The sequence below is a fragment of the Sciurus carolinensis genome, chromosome 2 (genome assembly GCF_902686445.1).
Source record: "Sciurus carolinensis chromosome 2, mSciCar1.2, whole genome shotgun sequence".
Classification (NCBI taxonomy): Eukaryota; Metazoa; Chordata; class Mammalia; order Rodentia; family Sciuridae; genus Sciurus; species Sciurus carolinensis.
In genome coordinates this window covers 46,434,269-46,455,984 of record NC_062214.1, presented here as the reverse complement: position 1 = coordinate 46,455,984, position 21,716 = coordinate 46,434,269, and the positions used below count along the sequence as shown (strand labels likewise).

Here is a 21,716-nt window from a genome sequence, read left to right as displayed (position 1 = left end):
GGTTGGGAGTGCTCTGTCAGACCAGAGCCCTGAGGTCAAAGTCCACTTCGATTCCCCAGGGAACCTCAGCAGTGAGGACCATGCCTAGTATGCAGTTTGGAGTTTGCTGACAGAATAAATGAACAACAGAAAAGCTGGGTTTGAAGTTCAGATTTTCAAACTGAAAGCGAAAGCTGCCTCAGTTGGGCCATGTCTCTGCTGAAAAGGAAATATGTCACCTGACTCCAGCGGTCTTTCACACCTGCATGACAAATGACCTAAGTTGGAGTCAAGAATGTCTGTTAAGTTCACTAGAATTGAAATTCCCCCTGAGTAGGGTCTTCAAAACATGAAGGCGTGACGACTGGGGGTGCACTGGGCGGCGTGGCCAAGCTTGGCCTCTAGAAAAGTCCAAGGACCTCCCAGGACAGCAAAGCCATTGCCAGGCTTAAGGTCTGGGGGTTTCTGTTTTCTTATTGGAATGAACCATGTTTGCTCCCAAACTCAGAGGGAGCTAGGCAGACTTCTTTAAAAGTCACATTTGCATTTGTGAAATGTGTGTGATGTGGCAAGGGAAAGATATCTTCATTGCTCCACTAAGAATTATGAAAAATGACCTTTATTAAGTTTGAGAACAGACTTTGGTTAGCATCTTAACTCCCCTGGACAGGACTTGAGAACCACCTCCTACTGACCTCAGTGTCAGCTCATTCATATCATATCATCCATTCTGCTATTTAAAAATAAAATACCAAACTGGTGTTTAAAATGTCAATGATAGATTGTCCTCTTACTTATAAAGTGACATTTTAAAACAAACCTCTTAGTGAAGAAAGATCTTGGAATGGACTGAAGTTGCTCCATGCCTCCTCGCCCAGGTGCCCACTGCCAAATCCCAGCTGCCCAGCAGGGATTTTCTGGCAGAGGGATGGGACACCACTTGTCCCCTCCCTGCTTTAAATGGAAACACCAAAGCCACAGCCTGCTTGTGAAATCTCACTGATTAGAGAAGAAAACTTTTTTCTCATCTTTGAAAAACCATAGGAAGCCTTGATGATTGCAGGGTGAGGGGCTGCAGGGAGCAGGAGGATGCCTTAGAAAAAAGTAGGAATTTCAACACTCTACCAAAGTCCTTTAGACTCTCCATATCCTTTAATCTATTTGCCTTTAAACAGCAGAGCAAAAACAATGCATTTACATGAGTAAACAGCTACTTTCATTTCAAATAGGAGTTTAATCTGTTTACTTAAAGGATTTGAAGCAAATAATTCAAAAAGCCTTCTAAGATGCTAGCTACCATTTCTTCCCCTTTAAAGAAAGGGTTGGTGAACTTTCTGAGTGCTCATTAAAAATAGTTTACAGATAATTAAAGAGCAAATGTTGCAGGATGTGAATGTATCATCACAGCAGTGGGCTGGTTCCCACTGAGTGGACAGATATTCACCATCTTCATTATTAGGAGTTCGCTTGTCCCTCCCCACTCTGCCACCAAAGGAAGGATTTTGCATCGTATCCTGGGTGCTAAAGCTGTAAGAACCGCTGGTACTTGGCATTTGTTTCCTTTTACTCTGATGAAAGTTAGGTTTGTGCATACAGGATATAGGATTTTTTTTTTCAGTGACAAGAGTCATTATATTCACATCCAAGTTATCAGCATGGAGAAGTATTGCTGCCACCTGAGTTATTTGCTGCATTAAGTATTTAAGAAAAACCCACACATGTCAATATTATTGTCCATGTTAGTATCATATCAGTTACCTTTTTATCTTCTGAAAGTTTTTATAGACAAATGACATTCTCTGAAATTGTATAAATCTTAACTATATGAGGGAAGAAAGAAAATTGAGCTTCTTGCCTACCTACCTAAAAATGAAGCTACTCTCTCTGAGAGCCCACCTGGTGTTGCATTCGACACAGCCTGGCCAGGAGGAGATGCTGAGCAAATGTTGATATAACTGTTTTGGACCCCAGTCATCCTTTGTGAGGATGCCCAGGCCACATTAGGAAGCCACATGTAGGTGTTCTGGCCAAGATTCCAGCCACCAGACATCATAGACAGATATGTGAGTATGTGATTTTTCACACAGTGCCAGCCCCAGCCTCCCCCAGTGGATCCGAAGTGGAGTAAAATAATTAGTAATTTGAAAGGATTACTGGGTGGTAAATGCAAGCATGTGGGACATAACTGGAGAATGTTATGTTATAGGATTTTTTAATCCTATAACACTGGGGGTGTGTCTTGGGGATTATGGTTTGTCCCTGGCCTCACTCTCTCTCTGATTCCCAGCTGTCATGAGCTGAGCAGCTTTCCTCTGCCACACTTCTGCCCTGATGTTCTGTCTCACATCAGGTCCAGAGCAACAGAGTCAACTGATCATGGCCTGAACCTCTGAGCCAAAATAAACTTTTCCTACTCTAAGTTATTCTCACCAGGTATTTTGATCACACCAATGAAAAGCTGACTAACAAAGCATCCTGCTTATACATAGATGACATCTTACCTATGTCTAAGACCAACCCCCTGCAGAGGAAGCTCCACATGGTAGTCACCTCTGTGACCCCTGTAGATGCTAATTGCTGACTCTAGAACATAGTATAGGTGCTCAAATAAAGCTTGAGGCAAGGTGGAAGATGTAGGTAATTGTGAGGGCAACATGATAAAAGTTGTCAATCATTCCTGCACAGAAAATCTTGACATAGAAACTTCCAAGCTTAGGCAAGTGGTGCATCTGTCATCCTCAGAACTGACATTTTTGTAAGGTGGAGAGTAGGAGAGGAAGTATTCATCTAGAGATCCCACTGATCCCACTTCTTTCCTCTGACCAGCAGAGGTGAGTCTGTGCAAAGCCCCACCACTATAGGAGAGAGGCTGGTACTTAACACATAACAAGTGTGAAAGTTTTCTATGGGTCCAGCTATTCAACTCATTTACACAATCCAAACATTATTTACTAAATTACACATAAATTCATAATTTCCCAAGAAACCAAAACTGTCCTGTTTATGTGAATTTATAATGGTGGTGAGGAGGGATAAGTTCAAAATTAAACTTGGATGCTCTCACAACCCAGGTGGTTCTGAGCTATTACTTGCTCCCCTAGCAAAGGCCTTTGTGGTCAGGTCACATCTCCCCTGCCTGCCACTGATTTCAGTCACAGCTGCAGAGCACAGTAAAGTATGAGGGAGTAGCCCACTGCATGGGCACATGTCTTCTGCCCAAGGGTCTGCTCTGCTCCCTGGTTCACACCAGAAGCAAACCAGCAATGATAGAGGGGGACAATCCCTAGGGCAACTATCAGTCAATGGGCCAACGGATAAGAGTGAACGCAGCCAGTCCCAACATTGAGGCAGATAACTAAGAGGCACTTAAGGTGTTTTCAAAAACCAGGGCAGCTGCACAACTTTGTCTACAGTAGAAATCCTAATAACACACATTCATTCGACTATTCCTATGTTCTGCCTCACTCCTACTTCCTGAGACCCATTCATTACCCAGATAACCATCTGCAACCTAGATCTTGGGTCAGACTCTGCTTTCAGGCAACCAAAACAAGACTGGCTCTAAGTCACAGCCGGTTTAGAAAATGGCATCAAAATGAAGAAGAAATATGCATACGTGTAGAAGAAAAGCTATATCCACTTTAGATTGTAAATGCCCTTATTTAGATGTTTGGTGTATGTGGCATGATGCTACTAATGATTAAAATTATTTTTATTCACATTATTAAGCACTTAGTGCTAACCTTGATGAAAGGTCCACATATAGATTAATTCTTTTAATATCCAAAACAATCTTGAAGAAGATTTTATATTATTTTTCTCTTGGTAAGTACTGACCATCAACTCCTCATTGATAAAATCAGGGTTTTAAAAACATCTCATTGGTCCTGGAACTAAAATAAGCTTTACTAGGTACTCAATATTTCTTTGATTGGCTATTGAAAATATTTGCTTGGCAGATTAAATAAGAAGTCCCTATTATTTTTCACTTGTCTCAAAGTAATTGTTAATGAAAAGGAGTTTTAAAAAAGGATCTATAAAATAACTTTCCCAATGAAGAAAAGGTGAAGACATAATAATTAAGGCAGAGAAGACTGATAGATCATCAGGTGGATGTGGGCAGAGGTCAACGAAGGTCAACCAAAGCCAGGAGTAAGCAGATTCCTGTAAAATGTTTCCATGCTGTGGAGTGCTTTGCACCTGGCCCTCACTCAACCACAACTTTCTGACTTTATCTAAGTCATTGAGTGACATGGTCTCAGTTCCTTCATCCAAAAATGAGAATTTTTGACTAAGTAATTTCAGAGATTCTTCCTTGCTCTAAAATTTTGATTTATATTTACAAACTATAAGGAAGATTGTTTTCATTGATATGAAGGATATTATCATGTTAGCTAACTGAACTTACTAATGCTCTTCAATGCCCACATTAATCAGTAAGAGCACATAGGTGTCACTAAACAGAATTAATGATGGCGGAAAGCACAAAACTCTGCCCCAAGAGACAATGGGAAGTCATCTTCCTTCTTGGCTCTGAGGTTAATGAAGTAATTAGATAAGATATATTTCTGCTTAATGAAAGTTACACATCTAAAGGCAAGTTGGTGTCCTGATTCTTCATTAATGTTTACACATATGCACCACAACCTAGGAAAATAGAATATATAGAGATACCTTCACAAAGAGATATGCTACATAAACTTGAAATAAGATCTGACTTTTTTTTTTTCCTATTAGGGATTGAATCCAGGAACACTTTTAACACTAAGCCACATCCCCAGCCCTATTTTGTATTTTATTTAGAGATAGAGTCTCACTAACTTGTTAGCACCTCGCTTTTGCTGAGGCTGGCTTTGAACTCGTGATCCTCCTGTCTCAACCTTCCAAGCAACTGGGAGGTGCACCACCACACTCAGCAAAAGTTTATTTCTTTTGAGACAGGGTCTCCTTAGGTCACTGAGTCTAGCCTGGAATTTGTAATCCCCCCACCTCAAATTCCCAAGTTGCTGGGATCAGCACTGTCAGTTTTATATTCATTACAACAATGTAAATTAAAAGCTACATTGACTTCAGGATTGTTAATTGAGTGAGGAAACAACTAATCTACTAAAATCCACTTTTGTGAGTGGTTATCAGTGGTTGTAAACCATGGGAAATATGCTATATCAAATACTTCCAGATATGTAAAATGGAATAAATATTTGATTTTATATAATTTAATATGAAGGTATATGTAATATCTGCATATTCTACCAAATTAAATAATATTTGCTCTTTTAAAAATCATGGTTTGTAGTATGCTAATTTTAAGTCCTTGGAGAAGGAATCAAGGCATGAAGGTGGAGCTCTCTTGAATAGTTTAGTGCACTCATAAAAATGCTTGACAGAGCAACTTTGCTCTCTTCCCCTCTTACACTAAGTGGGAATGCAATGCTCACCCCCTTTTCTTGGCCACTCCATCCCTTCTGCCATGCAAAGATGCAGCAAGAGAACCCTCATCAGACACACAACCCACCAGCTCCTGATCTCACACTTCCCAGTCTCCAAAACTGTAAGAAACAAATTTCTATTGTTTATAAATAACCCAGTCTGTGGTATTTTGTTATAGCAATATGAATGGACTAAGATAGTGGATCAGTAAAAAGAAGCAGGGAACAAGAGCAGACGTGGAAGGGAAAGAGATTCTATATGACTCAAGTAAAGGAGAGTCAGAGAGCTGAGACTGAAACAAAGAGGCAAAAACAGAAAGCAAGAGTAGCTGTTGGGTCCCTGAGAGTTCCCCAGTTCCTAGAACACATTTCATTTTCCCCTGCTCTGCCACTGTGTCCCCTCAACCATCTCCACTTGATATGTGAGCATGCTTGAGTAGTGTTCTGTTCCTTAACATCAAAGAGCTGAAACAAGAACATGGCTCTGTAGTCATTGCTTATCTTCAGGGCCAGACATCTTGTAGCACCTGAACAAATAATTCTGGGTCAGTAAACACATTTGATATCCATATCTGGTAGCCAATCTGCTGCTGTGCTAGGAACAAGGACATTGCCCTTGATGGTTTCCAGTCTTTCCCACTTTGCAAGTCTCATTGTCATACTTCTGTGTACTAGGATGACCAAAAAAAAAAAAAAAAAAAAAAAAAAAAAAATATATATATATATATATATATATATATATATATATGGTGTAGAGGAGGAAACATTTGATCCCCATTTGTAAAGATTCATTTGGTAGAGGACGGACAAATCTAGCTCAGAGCCAGATTTGGTACACCTCTATTCCTGTATAATTTCCTTTCGAACCAACCTGCCAAATATTTGACTCTTAGACTATAAATAAAAATAGATTGGTGACATTTTCAAAGCTAAGGAACTGGACGTCTTCAAGAAAATTCACTCATGTGACTACTGCTTTCAGACAGGTACATTCTTCTGACCCTTTCCGAAGCTACAGAAGTTTCCATAAAGAGCCTAAGGAAAGTGGATGTCAACAGTGGACTTTTTTTTTTTTTTTCTTTAAGGGAAAAGATTTAGGCTATAAAATGGTCCAGAGACACTTACAAATAAACTCCAATATGTTCCCAAGATTAATTTATGCTTAACCGTGGTCCATAAAACAGACAGAAACTCTCAAGTGACCAGGAATTTGTGCGTTTCAGCTACTTCCTGATTTCAACAAATGAAAAGACTCAATTCTCACTCCTGAGCCCTGGGATCTCTTCCTTTCTGGATAATACCTCTGCTCTCACGCTAAAGAACTCTCATAAAGAGACTCAGCTCCCTCTGGATCCACTACTGAGTTCTCCAGTGACTTTGAGGGAAATCTCAACCTTGAAAGTCTTTTAATCTAAGCTTAGTGATAATAACTGTGGTGATGATAAAAAATCATACAATGGTACACATAACACTTACTGCATGCCAGACACGGACTGCTTCCATTTAATCATCACAAAATCCATATGAACAAACCATATAAAACTTCCCTATTTTATAAAACAGGAAAGACAGCTTCTTATACTAGGAAATGGAAACAGGGTTTGGACTGGTTTAATTTGTAGATAGTAAAGACATATTGAAACTGGCTTCTCACACTAACATCCAAGTTTTTTAATTAACGAACCACTTCGCTTTCCCTATCTTCTTTCATGCCATCAGGTAATTCAATCTAAATGTGTTAGTTGGGAATTTGCCCTGTGGAAGGTACTGTTCCATGCACAGATATCTCAAAGAGACAATTGGAGGAGCTGGACTCTGTTCCAGCAACTTATATTCCCAAGGTCCCCCTTTTTGAGCTGAACTTTTCATGGAACTGGATATGAAAACTACTTGGAATGGAAATGTATCCTTGGGGAGTTCAGATCAACTTTGGATGAATAGCCCCAAGGACTAATGAGAATTAACTTATTCTCCAATGGGAAATAGCTGCAGTCTGATATGGAATCCACTGGAAACCACTCAAGCTTTGAGGTCAACACCTCAACACCTGATTCCATTTATGGGTTGCTACCCAATTCTTATCCTAGAGAAGATTTAACATTTGGGTACCCAAGTCAAATTAGGAGAAGCTATTGGTTGCATAAAGAGTAGACAGCGTAAGGGGTCTGCCTTCCCTCGTATGTTTGGGACATTTGTATTTCCATCTTGCCTACCCTAACCTTCTCTTTGAGCCTCTACCTGAACAAATTTGCAAACAAAATAAGAAAAAATGATGGGGACTTGTGGAAAACAGAGGACATAGGAAAGTAGAAGCAAATGAACACAACGTGAAAGCTCAATATGGCAAGAGCCCAGATGACGTAGCTGGCACTTAAGTCTCACTTCTCGGCTCAGAGTCCCTGGTACGTACCACGTTCAGAGCAAGGCGGTGCATTAAACCTCCCAGTAGTTAAAGTTGAAAAGGGCCTCATGTCTGGAGCTGTTTTCTAGACTAATAAATTCTATCTCCTGGAGGATTAACCAGTGGTGAGCTTTTCCTCACTCCCTGATCTACAGTATCCACTGCGGCCTCCCGCCTGCATTGCTCCCTGTATAATGTTTTCCTACTTAAAACACTTGTTTTTCAAAATCCCAGCCAAGGCAGTTTTCTCACCATTTAATATTTCCCCCTTGCTGCATTCCTTCCCTCCTCCCTCGCTTGGGCTGCCTATAAAGTGCTGAAGGGGGTGATGACCAGTTGTCCTAAGCGCAGGGCAGAGGCACCTTCACTTCCAGGATAACCCTGACTTCAGGATTTATTAGAGTTGGTGACTGGAAGCTCTCAGCACCCAGTGCTACAAACCAGAAACTCAGTTCTCCCTTGTCAGCCCTTTTAAATCCCCTGCTGGACTAAACCCCAAGATTACCCAAGAGGCCCCAGACAGATTTGTGACTTCTTCCTTAGTAATACAGCAGGCCTATTTCAAGCCGTCTAGTTACTTTCTCAACCATTGTTATCAGCTGCATTGTGTCCTCCAAAAAAATTCATTTTGAAGTCCTAACCTCCAGTAACTCAGAATATAACTGTTTTTGTAGCTAGGCTTTTTAAAGAGATATTCAAGGTAAAAGTGAGGTCGTATACGTGGGCCATAATTCAGTATATCTGGTGTCCTTGTAGGAAGAGATTAGAATGTACATACACACACACACAGAAGACCATGTGAAGACAAAAGAAGATGACAAGTCAAGCAGAGGGTCCTCAGAAAAAAACAGTTCTGCCGACACCTTGCTCTTGAACTTCTGGCCTCCAGAATTGTAAGAATGTTAATTTCTTTTGTTTACTCCCTCTACTCTGTGGCACTTCATGTTTGCACTCCCAGAAAACAGATGCATTTCAGTGTTGGAGCATTAAGGAAGAAAGAGAATCTTCCATGTCTATTACAAAACCGTTCCTCAGTGCCCTCTCCCAATCTAAAACAAGATGGAGGCAGAGAGTTAAAAACACTCAGAGGGCTTTGGGGTTCCCCCTAGGTTGTGTGGGTTTAGGAATGAAATGTACTAAAAGTGTTGATCTCTTGCTTCTCTTTTCCTGCTGGTTTGTGCTGCTCTGGATTAGGAGGATGCCTTCCAGTGTCTGCACTGGAAACCATGTACCCTAGAGAGAGAGAGAGAGAGAGAGAGATTGACAGGATCAGAACTGTCACTCAGAATCTGATTCATCTTTACCTATTTGTCCCAAATAGATGAGAATATGTTGCAAAGTACCTTTTCACTGAGAATAGTCCTCAAAATAAAAACTAATAATAAATAATGCAGAGCAGGCAAAATTATTTGCACGCCTCTCCGTAAGGTGCATTTTGGATACATCTTAACCCTACCTTCCTGCTAATCACCTCCTCAATGCCTCCTTCCTCCTGCATGTCCAGAAATAAACGTAGGAGTCTCTTGAATTCATTTGTGCTCTTTGCCTCAATCACTTTTCTCAGTAACTCATTCCATATGTACATAACCCTCTGCAAGGGAAGAGCTCTGAGTTCTCTGTTTGCCCCAAGTTTCCTAATTTTATGAACAATTTCCTAACAAGAAGGTCAATTAGACCAAGGAATTCTGTTCCAAGGACAGTGGCAGAGTCTCCACCAGGGATCCAGCCCAGCTTTACCCAGACAAAGCCCTGGGGAGTTCTGTGTGGAAGACAACGGGTGCAGGCAGCCCAAGTAGACTGCATGACCTAATTCTGTAGATATTTTTCCATCACTGAGTTCTGTGATGCCAAGTGGATTCTGTGACAATACAATTACTGTGTTGCCATCTTCAACAAAAGCAAAAAAAAGCCCCTTTCTTTTCCATCCTGAGAATCTCACAAAAGAACAAGTCACAGCTGATTAATAAGTCTTGTTCTAAGGATTACTAAGGGTCTTTTTTCATTATCAAAGCAATACCTGGCAAATGCTTACTTCATGCTTCATACTGATGGATTTCAGGAAAAGCTAACATGAAGAATAAACCAATACAATTTTAATGGATCAAATGGCCTCTTAGTAAAAACCGCAATTCTCAGATTCACATTTTTATTAAAGCAGACTTTCATTTGGTGCTACAGATTTTACTAAACCCAGCATTTTTCTAAACCAAAGAAATCTTATGACCAGCAATAAATTTTCTCCAAGAGATCATTTTCCAATCAGTACCATAACAGCAAACCAATACCATCAGACTTACCTCCAAAATATACAATTACATGAATTAGCGTATACCAATGAATTTTTAATTTTTTGCCTGTTAGTTCAAACCACATGAAATATCTCTGCAACCGGATATTTTTATTGAGACCAAAGCACACACATTCCAAACAATGCATTTCTATTCAGATTCTTCTGAAGCCTAATCAAAAAAGTTTGTATTATCTGTTATCAATATGGTATTATTCAAACCATTCTTTTCCTTGATTCTGCTCATTCTCCAATCTATTTGTGCACATTTTTTTGGCCAACTGCTATAATACCTTGCATATCTTTTCTGTTGAGTTCTCAGAAGACAGCAAACAATGTATTATCAATTTTGTCATTATTTTGTAGATTGTAAAAAAAAATCTACAGATTTTTACAATCTACAGGGAATCACAGAATTTTGTAACTGAGGAGACTTAGAAAGAACTTCATTTACAAAGCCATTAACTTAGGGTTTCATTTTTATTTTCTTTGATGTACTTTGAACATGACCAATGATCCTCACAACACATAGTGAGCTTCTTAAGGTAAAAACCTAGTATTACAGGGAGGTCAGAGATAACTAGGTTATTCTCTGGACCAACTTGACTTGATCAAGCTCTTAGAATGATCTAGTGGCTTCTTCCCTGGTTCTTGAAATTAACCATCCCTTACTTAATGTTTTTCTTCTACCTCCTGGCCAGGACAGAACGTTTGTTCCCAAATTCCCTGGATAAGGATAAAGCCAAGTCTTTTTCTGGCTTTTTCCAGGCTGACTTCCCAGTTATGGTCATTACTACTTAAGTGTGCATGCACACACACACACACATGCACACACATACACGGGATCTTGATTGGCACCATCATCAAATGGTTTCTCATTCTTACACATCCAATTACAACAGCCTCCTTAAACTTGCTCTTTTATCTGGCCCGCAGTGACTAAGGGCAATACCTAGAAAACCATTTTGAACTCCTAACACAGCCCTTCCTTCCATTAGCTTGAAATTGAGGTATAGGTCCCTACATACCTTATAACGGTCATATTGTAATCACCCTTCTGCTTCAGTTTCAGCAGGTAAATGAGCTCAGCTGTGAGCCCAGGGTTTTCCAATCAGGTATAGCCCCTTCCCAGAAGGCACCTGACCCCTGTGCCTCCCTTCTCCAACCCTGATCACCAGTTCCAACACCAAACTGGAAGTTTTGTTTTGTTTTCTGCTCCCTTAGAATTTTTCCTGCATATCCCTTTCTTTGATATGTTCTGCAACCACTAGTCAAGATTTGTAACCTAATCAGACATATTCTGATCATGAGTCATTTCCTAACCACTGATCTATGTTGCCTGGAACTACAGAACCCTGGGGTTTGCAGAACCCCCGGGTTTGTCTGACTCACTGTGACTGCTGGTTGTTTTGAGAAGGTCCCATCTCCCAGATGGCAGCTCTCTATTGTCATTTCCCCACATGTCCATCCCTTCAGTATTCAAACCACCACCACCCACACTCATGTCTGACTTGGAAGTTCTGAGCATGGCTCCCCTGTTATCTAACGGATATTTTTCACTTTGCTGTTCTCAAAGATAACCCTTTTATACCTTAGATCTCTTCCTTTGGGTCCAAAAATACATGGTACTGGAAAAACTTCAAATTACACTGATGGATATTTTGAAGGAAACAAGGTTTTCATAGCATAGCAAATATGACTCACCATCTGTAAACTCAGATGTGCTAGAAAGTCTTTCTTTTCAATCGACCTAATTTTCGACCTTCAGTACCCCATTCCATCTGACAGGAAATATGTTTTATCTAAGGTATACTTGGGGCTTCCCCATCCACTTTCAGGCCTGGGTTGAAACCAAGGCTTTGGGGAAAGAGGGAGACCAGACGTCTCTGGTCCTGCCTTCAGTCATCGTTGTACACTGGCTGTGACAGAGGCGCCCATCATCATTACTCTCAACCTTCCTCAGGCTGGAAGGAGTCTCAGCTCATTCTGGGAATGATAGAATCTAGGGTGTGGGTCCTTGCCTTTGCTGACAGCTCACTCTGCTTCCTTTCAGAAGGTCTCCCAAGAATGCCAGAACCACCTTCTTAGAGAATCATAGACTTCCTTGACTCAAAATCTTTTAATCAGAAAGAAAACCCTTTCTTCAGACAACCTCCACCACCTCAATGGATTGAAGCTTTTGAAAACCAAAGCCAGACGTTCCCAGGCTGTCTCTGATTTCTGCCCTGTACCACCCCTACCCTGCAGCAGGTTGCCAGAGCCTCTGCCAACATGAAGGTACAGAACAAAAAGAGAGACAGAATCATAAATACTGAATCATGCACTTACATATCAAATTATTAGACAAATATTAACAATGCCAAATTTTACATTTTATTGAAATATGCATGTAACTTTAATAATAAATTTACATAATCCTGGACTCCCAAAGGTACAGAAATAACCATTAAAATGCAAAATTGGCCTTCTTTTACAGGAATGTATCGCAGACCTAAATGCACCTCATAACTAGTAATTATCTAGCTGGAAATAGGAAGAAATGCAGACTAAATAAACAAAGCTATGTAGACAAATAGTGACAAAATAGATTTCATTCTATCTTTCAGTTGGCATGCTTTTCTGAAAGTGTGACATGATGAAAATCTTTGTGCAAGAAACTTTCATAACATCCAGTAAAACCTCAATCTTCAGAAAAGTAAAAAACTACTAAAAATCTGCAGTGAATCATTGTAACATGGAGTTTGTAGGTCTTGCATTAAAAAAATGTAACAAATCATGACAAGGGAGAAGAGGTGTATTTGTATTTATTTTTATTTTATAATGGTATAATGTGTAAGCAGTAGGGTACACATATTTTATCACCTCACACAAGGTGCAGGACATTTCCAGCTCTCTAGGAATCTTGTACCCATATTCAGCAACTTCTTCAATGATAATCCCTATTTTGATGCCCATCAAGTGACTGACTTTGCTGGGAATGGTGGCACATGCCTGTAGTCCCAGCAACTCAGGAGGCTGAAGGAGAGGATCCCAAGTTCAAGGCCAACCTCAGCAACTTTGAGAGGCCCTGAGTAACTTAGAGAGATCCTGTCTCAAAATTAAAAATAGAAAGGGCTGAGGATGTTGCTCTATGGTTAAGCACTCCTGGGTTCCATTCCTCGTACAAAAAAAAAAAATTGGTTTTGCCCATTATTGAAATTCACATAAGTGAAATCACACAATATGTACTTTCTTCTGTAATGTGTTATTTTAAGTTATTGTACTTAAAATAAGTAAAATAAAATTCATAATAGTTAATATTTCTTAATACAGATTTCCTCATGCATAGCTTTCATTATTTGTTAGCATCAAGGTAAAACTATAAATGCATTATTATAGGATTTACATTATTATTTTATTTTATATACATATATTCATAACATTTTAATCCATTGTTCTCACTTTTTTTTTTCATAAGGAACATTTCCATTCAAAGGATATTCTGATAAAGCAGACATGAAAACTGACACTCATTATACACATTTTCTCCTGAATTAGAAAACCAAGATTTAGATGTTTTCCTTGGTGAAACAACCAAATATAATTTCCACTTCAGGTCAAACTGACATTTTAGACACACACCAAAACGATGAAAAAAAATGTTACCTCCCCAGCACTTTTTATTTTTTTTTATTTTGAGACCTTGTCTCACAACATTGCTGAGCATCTCTTTAAGTTGCAGAAGCTGGCCTCAAACTTGTGATCCTCCTGCCTCAGCTTCCCAAGTCACAGAAAAGAGGTGACCTTTATCTTAAAATCCTAATTTAACTGTCCCAACCAGACCTCAATATTGTTTTTTCAGTTCATACCTAGGACAGGTTCTTCATTGTAAATTAGTATAAATGTTTAAATGTATCATAAATTTAACTTGCCAGTAAGTAACTGTCAACTTTGGGAACATCTCAGGCTCCACCAGAAATAACCTCTTGTAGACAACACCTGCTGAAAAGGTCAACGGAAAGAGACAAGCAAATGATACAAGAGTTATGAATGCTATAAGAGTTATGAATGCTATCCTTTTGATAAAGTCCAATTTGTAGACTGCTCAGCAACACTTTTAGAGCAGATTTTTTGGAATGATTACCCACCAGTAGTAATAAACATAATAATAACAATAGCAATGATAATAATCTTATCTTGTCCATAGGTAACCCAGAAGCAACCAGCCAGGAGCTCACTCTACTAAGTGTTTACCTTTTCCAACTCAAGGAACTTTGTTAAATTTGTACTCTGTGTCCCTAAGCTGCAGAAGTGGTGCTTTTAAATCTGAAGTAATCACCTTTTCCAGCATGATAGGTAAACACAGGAATATGAGGTAGCCCAGGAAGGGCAGGTCTTAGGAGCAGACCAGTCACACAGGTGGAATCAACACCGGTGAGACAGGTCCAGACACATCTGTTCCAGGGACAGAACATGATATCAAACACTTCTGGGGAAGTTTAAAATCATATCAACATAAGAAGTAACCCAAATTAAAAACTTTTAAAAAGTCGAGTGGCACCATATAATAATGGCTTCCTATTAACCAATACAAATGGCATTTATAAACATATTTCTCTTATTTCTCCCCAACCTTTATCTTATTTTATTTTTTCTAATTTTTTATGTTTATTTATTTTATATTTTTTGGTATTGGGGACTGATCCCAATGACACTTTACCACTGAGCCACATCCCCATTTGTTTTTACTTTTATTTTTTATTTTTTTGAGACAGGTCTGGCAAAGTTGTTGAGTCTCACTAAGTTACTGAGGCTGGCCTCAAATTTGCCATCCTCCTGCCTCAGCCTCCCAAGTCTCTGGAATTACCTTTATTTTAAAGGACAAGTTTAACTCTCTCAGCCAGGCCTTAGTGGTGTTATTTATGTCAGTTCATACCTGAGTCAGGTTAACTCAGCCAGCACCCCACCCCAGGCCTAGGCTTGCAAAGTGGTAGGAACCATGCTAAGCAATAAGGCTATGGTATGTCTTTACCACCTCCTTCTTCTAGGAGGAAGCTTGTTCTTGTAAGGAGCCTTATATCCCAACTCCATATCTTACAGAAACTTACAATCTAGCAAAAGGAAAATGCCCTCTAAGCATAGGTTCACTGGGAACTAACACAGGGTCAAGTGGAAGGCCTGAAAATCTGAGTATAGAAAAATATGTAATGGCCAAATGTTATATTTACCTGTCTTGTTTATTTTCCTACTGATATATAAGCTCTATAAGGTCTTCTTTTTTGTCTGTTACACTTCCAGGAACAGCACTTAACACATATCCAATAAATGTGTGTTGAATGAATACAAAATAAAAAATCATGGGCAAAGGCTAGACCTCATTTCAACAGGATACTGGGTCAGAAAGGTAGATGGCATTGGGGGATGGGAAGCACAGTAACCTTGCAACCAAACGCTGCCTCCGCATGTCCCACTAAAGGACAACTGGGAAACACAAGTTAGATCAGGGAGTATGTCCAAGGCTGAATCAGGGAGAGAAAAACAATACAGAAAAATGTATTAGGATCCCAGAAAGAGGAAACTTAGGATGTATGTGTCTCAAGATCATAAAGTTATATTATTTGCTTCACTCAGGATTTAAAAAAAAATTTGAAGTTACTGACAACTTTTTCTCCAATGCTTTAATCTTGATAAAATACACATAACATAAAATTTACCATCTTTACCATTTCTAAGCGTACACTTCAGTGGAATAAGTATATTCATATTGTTGTTACAACTATTCCCATCTCCATAACCATTTTTGTCTTGTAAAGCTGAAATTCTGTACCTGTTAAACTATAATTCCCCATTATCTCCCCCACCCCCTTAACCTCTGGTAACCAGCATTCTACTTCCTGCCTCTGGTTTTTACTGCTCAGAGTGGAATCATACAGCATTTGTGCTTTTGTGACTGCTCATTTCACTCAGCATAATATCCTTGAGGACACCGAGGTCAGAGGCTGGTAGCTGAGCCTGCCCACCTGTCCCCCTACCGCTGAGGGACACTGTGCCTGCCTCCCTGTTGACTCAGCACACCCTCACTGGGGCTCCCCAGCTTCTTTGGAGGTTGGTGCAGGCATTTTGATTTATTCCTGAGGGCGTGACCATCAACATTGGAAAGGCAGCTCCCTTCCTAAGACACCTACAGGAGACTGGAGGCCCTTTGACAGGTGCCTCTATTTATTCACTTACGTCCTACACCCTTTCCCCATCCTCTTATTCACAACTAGAAATATTATAAATAGTAATTGAACTGATCCTGTTTATTTTTAAAATGTTAAAGTCTTCATAGGGGTTACCTGGTTCAGGGCTACATTTTCTCTGTATTGGGTGCTATTGGTATTGATATCCCCTTCAAAGGAGAGGAGTGGAAAACTGCAGGGTCATCATGAACTTGCAGGGGAAAACTTCAGTATCTCTGATCTTCACTGCTAAAGGGGAATATATAGAAACAATATGAAAAAACAGGGGAAGAAGGTGTCCCTAACAAACCAAGATGCTATTGTGATAGAAGCCAATGACAGCAGGGCAGTAGAAATGACAGAAAAAGAGTTCAGAATCTGCATAATGAAAATAATCTGTGAAGCAAAAGATGAGTTAAGAGAGCAAATGCAGGCAATGCATGACCATTCCAGTAGACAGTTCAAAGAGCAAATGCAGGAAGCAAAAGAACACTTCAGAAAAGAGATAGAGGTTCTGAAAAGAAAAACCAAACAGAAATACTTGAAATTAAAGAAACAATAAACCAAATTAAAAACTCAATAGAAAGCATCACCAACAGAATAGACCTCATGGAAGACAGAATCTCAATGAAGAAAAAATATTTAATCATGAAAATAAAGTTGAACAAACTGAGAAGATGTTAAGAAGTCATGAACGGAACCTCCAAGAATTATGGGATATCATGAAAAGACCAAATTTAAGAATTATTGGGATTGAGGAAGGTACAGAGATACAAACTAAAGGCATGAACAACCTGTTCAATGAAATAATATCAGAAAATTTCCCAAACCTGAAAAATGAAATGGAAAATCAAATACAAGAGGTTTACAGAATACCAGGTGCACAAAACTACAACAGATCCACACAAAGACACATTATAATGAAAATACCTCACATACAAAATAAAGATAGGATTTTAAAGGCTGCGAGAGAAAAGTGTCAGGTTACATATAAGGTAAAACCAATAGGGACATCAGCAGATATCTCAGCCCAGACTCTAAAAGCAAGAAGGGCCTGGAACAATATATTTCAAGTTCTGAAAGAACTTGGATGCCAACCAAGAATCCTATACCCAGCAAAACTAACCTTCAGATTTGACAATGAAATAAAATCTTTCCACAATAAGCAAAAGTTAAAAGAATTTACAAATAGAAAGCCTGCCCTACAGAACATTCTCAGCAAAATATTTCATGAGGAGGAAGTGAAAAACAACAATACAAGTCAACAAAGGGAGGAACTACTCTAAAGGAAAAGCCAATCAAAACCAAGTAAAAAATCAAAAATAAGACAAAATGACCAGGAATACAAATCATATCTCAATAATAACCCTGAATGTCAATGGCCTAAATCCAATTATCAAAGACAGAGACTAGCAGATTGAATTAAAAAGAAAGACCCAACAATATGCTGCCTGCAAGAGACTCATCTCATAGAAAAAGACATCCACAGACTAAAGGTGAAAGGATGGGAAAAATATACCATGCACATGACCCAGTAAAAAAGCAGGGGTCTCCATCCTCATATCAGATAAAGTTGACTTCAAAACTAAGTTAGTCAGAAGGGATAAAGAAGGACATTTTATACTGCTTAAGGGAAGCATAAAACAGCAAGATAATAATGATTTTAAATATTTATGCTCCAAACAATGGAGCATCTATGTATATCAAACAAACCCTTCTCAATTTTAAGAATCAAATAGACCAAAACACATTAATAGTGGGGAACTTTAACACACTGCTCTCACCACTGGATAGATCCTCCAAACAAAAACCAAACAAAGAAATTATCAAACTAAATAATACAATCAATAATATAAACTTAATGGATACTTACAGAATATTTCATCCATCATCAAGTGAATATACTTTCTTCTCAGCAGCTCATGGATCCTTCTCCAAAATAGACCATATGCTATGCCACAAAAAAGCCATTAGCAAATACAAAAAAAAAGATATCCTACCCTGTATTCTATCAGACCATAATGGAATGCAATTAGAAATTAATGATAAAATAACAAACACCTGGAGACTAAATAATATGCTATTGAATGATGCAATGAAAACAGAAGACATCAGGGAAGAAGTAAAAAAAATTCTTAGAGGTAAATGAGAACAATGATACAACATCAAAATCTCTGGGACATTCTGAAAGCAGTACTAAGCTCATTGCATTGAGCTCATACATTAAAAAAAATAAAAAGTCAACAACTAAATGACCTAACATTACACCTCAAAACCCTAGAAAAAGAACAGATCAACACCAAAAATAGTAGAAGACAGGAAATCATTAAAATCAGAGCTGAAATCAATGAAATTGACACAAGAGAAACAATTCAAAAAATTGACAAAACAAAAAGTTGGTTCTTCAAAAAAGTAAACAAAATTGATAAACCCCTAGCCACACTAATGAAGAGAAGGAGAGAGAAAACTCAAATTACTAGAATTTGTGATGAAAAAGGAAAGATCACAACAGACACCATTGAGTTACATAACATAATTAGAAGATACTTTGAAAATCCTTACTCCAACAAAAGAGAAAATATCGAAGACATTGACAAATTTTTAGAGACATATGATACTCCCAAACTGAATCAGGAAGACGAACACAATCTAAACAGATCAATTTCAAGCACCAAAATAGAAGAAGCCATCAAAAGATTACCAACCAAGAAAATCCCAGGACCAGATGGATTCTCAGCTGAATTCTACAAGACCTTTAAAGAAGAACTGACACCAATACTCCTCAAAGTATTTCAGGAAATAGAAAAGGAAGGAACCCTTCCAAATTCATTATATGAGGCTAGTATCACTCTGATACCCAAACCAGACAAAGACACATCAAGGAAAGAAAACTTTAGACCAATATCCCTGATGAACATAGATGCAAAAATTCTTAACAAAATACTGGCAAATCACGAACAAAAATATATTAAAAAGATAGTGCACCATGATCAAGTGAGGTGTATCCCAGGGATGTAAGGTTGGTTCAATATCTAGAAATCAATAAATGTAATTCACATCAATAGACTTAAAGTTAAGAATCACATGATTATTTCAATAGATGCTGAGAAAACATTTTATAAAATACAGCACCCCTTCATGCTTAAAACACTAGAAAAAATAGGAATAGTCAGAACATACCTCAACATGATAAAGGCTATCTATGCTAAGCCACATCATTCTTAAAGGAGAAAAACTGAAAGCATTCCCTCTAAAAACTGCAACAAGACAGGGATGCCCTCTTTCACCATTTCTATTCAACATCATCCTTGAAACTCTACCAGAGCAATTAGACAGACCAAAGAAATTAAAGGGATGCAAATAGGAAAAGAAGAACTAAAGCTGTCACTATTTTCTGATGACATGATCCTATATTTAGAAGATCCAAAAAACTCCACTAGAAAACTTCTAGAACTAATAAATGAATTCAGCAAAGTAGCTGGATATAAAATCAATATGCATAAATCTATGCATTTCTATTCATAAGTGATGAATCCTCTGAAAGAGAAATTAGGAAAACCACTCCATTCACAGTAGCCTCAAAAAAAAAATAAAATACTTGGGAATTAATCTAATAAAAGAGGTGAAAGACCTCCACAATGAAATCTACATTAAACATTAAATAAAGAAATTGAACAAAACCTTAGAAGATGGAAAGATCTCCCAAGTTCTTGGATAGGCAGAATTAACATTGTCAAAATGGCCATTCTACCAAAGGCACTATACAGATTCAATGCAATTCCAATTAAAATCCCAATGACATTCCTCATAGAAATAGAGAAAGCAATCATGAACTTCATCTGGAAGAATAAGAGACCTCAAATAGCCAAAACAATCCTGAATAGAAAAAGTGAAACAGGACTTGTCACAATACCAGACATAAAACTATACTACAGAGCAGTAGTAACAAAAACAGCATGGTATTGGCACCAAAATAGGCAGGCCAATGGTACAGAAGAGAAGACACAGAGACAAAACCACATAAATACAGTCACCTCATAATAGACAAAGGAGCTAAAAACATACAATGAAGAAAAGATAGCCTCTTCAACAAATGGTACTGGGAAAACTGGAAATCCATATGCAATAAAATTAAATTAAACCTCTATCTCTCACCCTGCACAAAACTCAACTCAAAATGGATCAAAGACATAGGAATTAGACCAGAGACCCTGCACCTAATAGATGACAAAGTAGGCCCAAATCTTCATCATGTTGGTTTAGGCTCAGACTTCCTCAACAAGACTCCCGAAGCACAAGAAATCAAAGCAAGAATCAATAAAATGGAATGGACTCAAACTACAAAATGTTTTCTCAGCAAAGGATACAATCAAGAATGTGAAGAGAGGATTCCCCTCCCCACCCCGGTCTGCGCAGGTAGTCGGCCAGGGCCGCCGCAGCCACCTTGACCGCTGCCGCCATTGCCGAGGAGCTGTCCGGGGCCACGACCTACACCGAAGATGATTTCTACTGCCCGCTCTGTCAGGAGTTGCTCAAAACGCCCGTGGGGACCGTGGCCTGTCAGCACGTTTTCTGTAGAAAATGTTTCCTGACTGCAATGAGAGAAAGTGGAATACATTGTCCCCTATGTCGTGGAAATGTGACTAGAAGAGAAAGAGCGTGTCCAGAACGGGCCTTAGATCTTGAAAATATCATGAGGAAGTTTTCGGGTAGCTGTAGATGCTGTGCAGAACAGATTAAATTCTATCGCATGAGACATCATTATAAATCTTGTAAGAAGTATCAGGATGAATATGGTGTTTCTTCTATCATTCCAAACTTTCAGATATCTCAAGATTCAGTAGGGAATAGTAATAGGAGTGAAACGTCCACATCTGATAACACAGAAACTTACCAAGAGAGTACAAGTTCTGGGCATCCCACCTTTAAGTGTGCCTTGTGTCAAGAGTCAAATTTTACCAGACAGCGTTTACTTGATCACTGTAACAGTAACCACCTATTTCAGATAGTTCCTGTGACATGTCCTTTTTGTGTGTCTCTTCCTTGGGGAGATCCTAGCCAGATTACTAGAAATTTTGTTAGTCATCTAAATCAAAAACATCAGTTTGATTATGGAGAATTTGTGAATCTTCAACTAGATGAAGAAACCCAATATCAAACTGCCGTTGAAGAATCTTGTCAAGTAAACATCTGAAGCCTACAGACATCTCTGCATCTTTGTACCTGCAAGTGCCATCTTTAAGGGGAAAACTACAGGAAGTCACGGATTCAGCAACTTGATATGTATATTAATAAAAGTAATTCAGTCTATAGTTTTAAATTTTTTAATTGAAAAATAAAGGTTGGGCCACCCAAAAACTTTATCCTCTTGACAAGTTAAAAAATGACAGTTATGACATTACTTTAAAAGGATAAAAAGG

The 21,716-nt window shown here is 38.7% G+C and overlaps 1 protein-coding gene across 1 annotated transcript in view; it reads left to right on the top strand.

The window, feature by feature from the left end:
• Positions 1-21,490, top strand: part of LOC124976313 (E3 ubiquitin-protein ligase RNF138-like) — a 149,229-nt gene extending 127,739 nt beyond the window's left edge. The window contains exon 2 of the mRNA XM_047539253.1: positions 20,717-21,490. Coding sequence (XP_047395209.1) covers positions 20,717-21,490 — 774 coding nt within the window. The remainder of the gene's footprint in view (positions 1-20,716) is intronic.
• Positions 21,491-21,716: the final 226 nt, after the last annotated feature.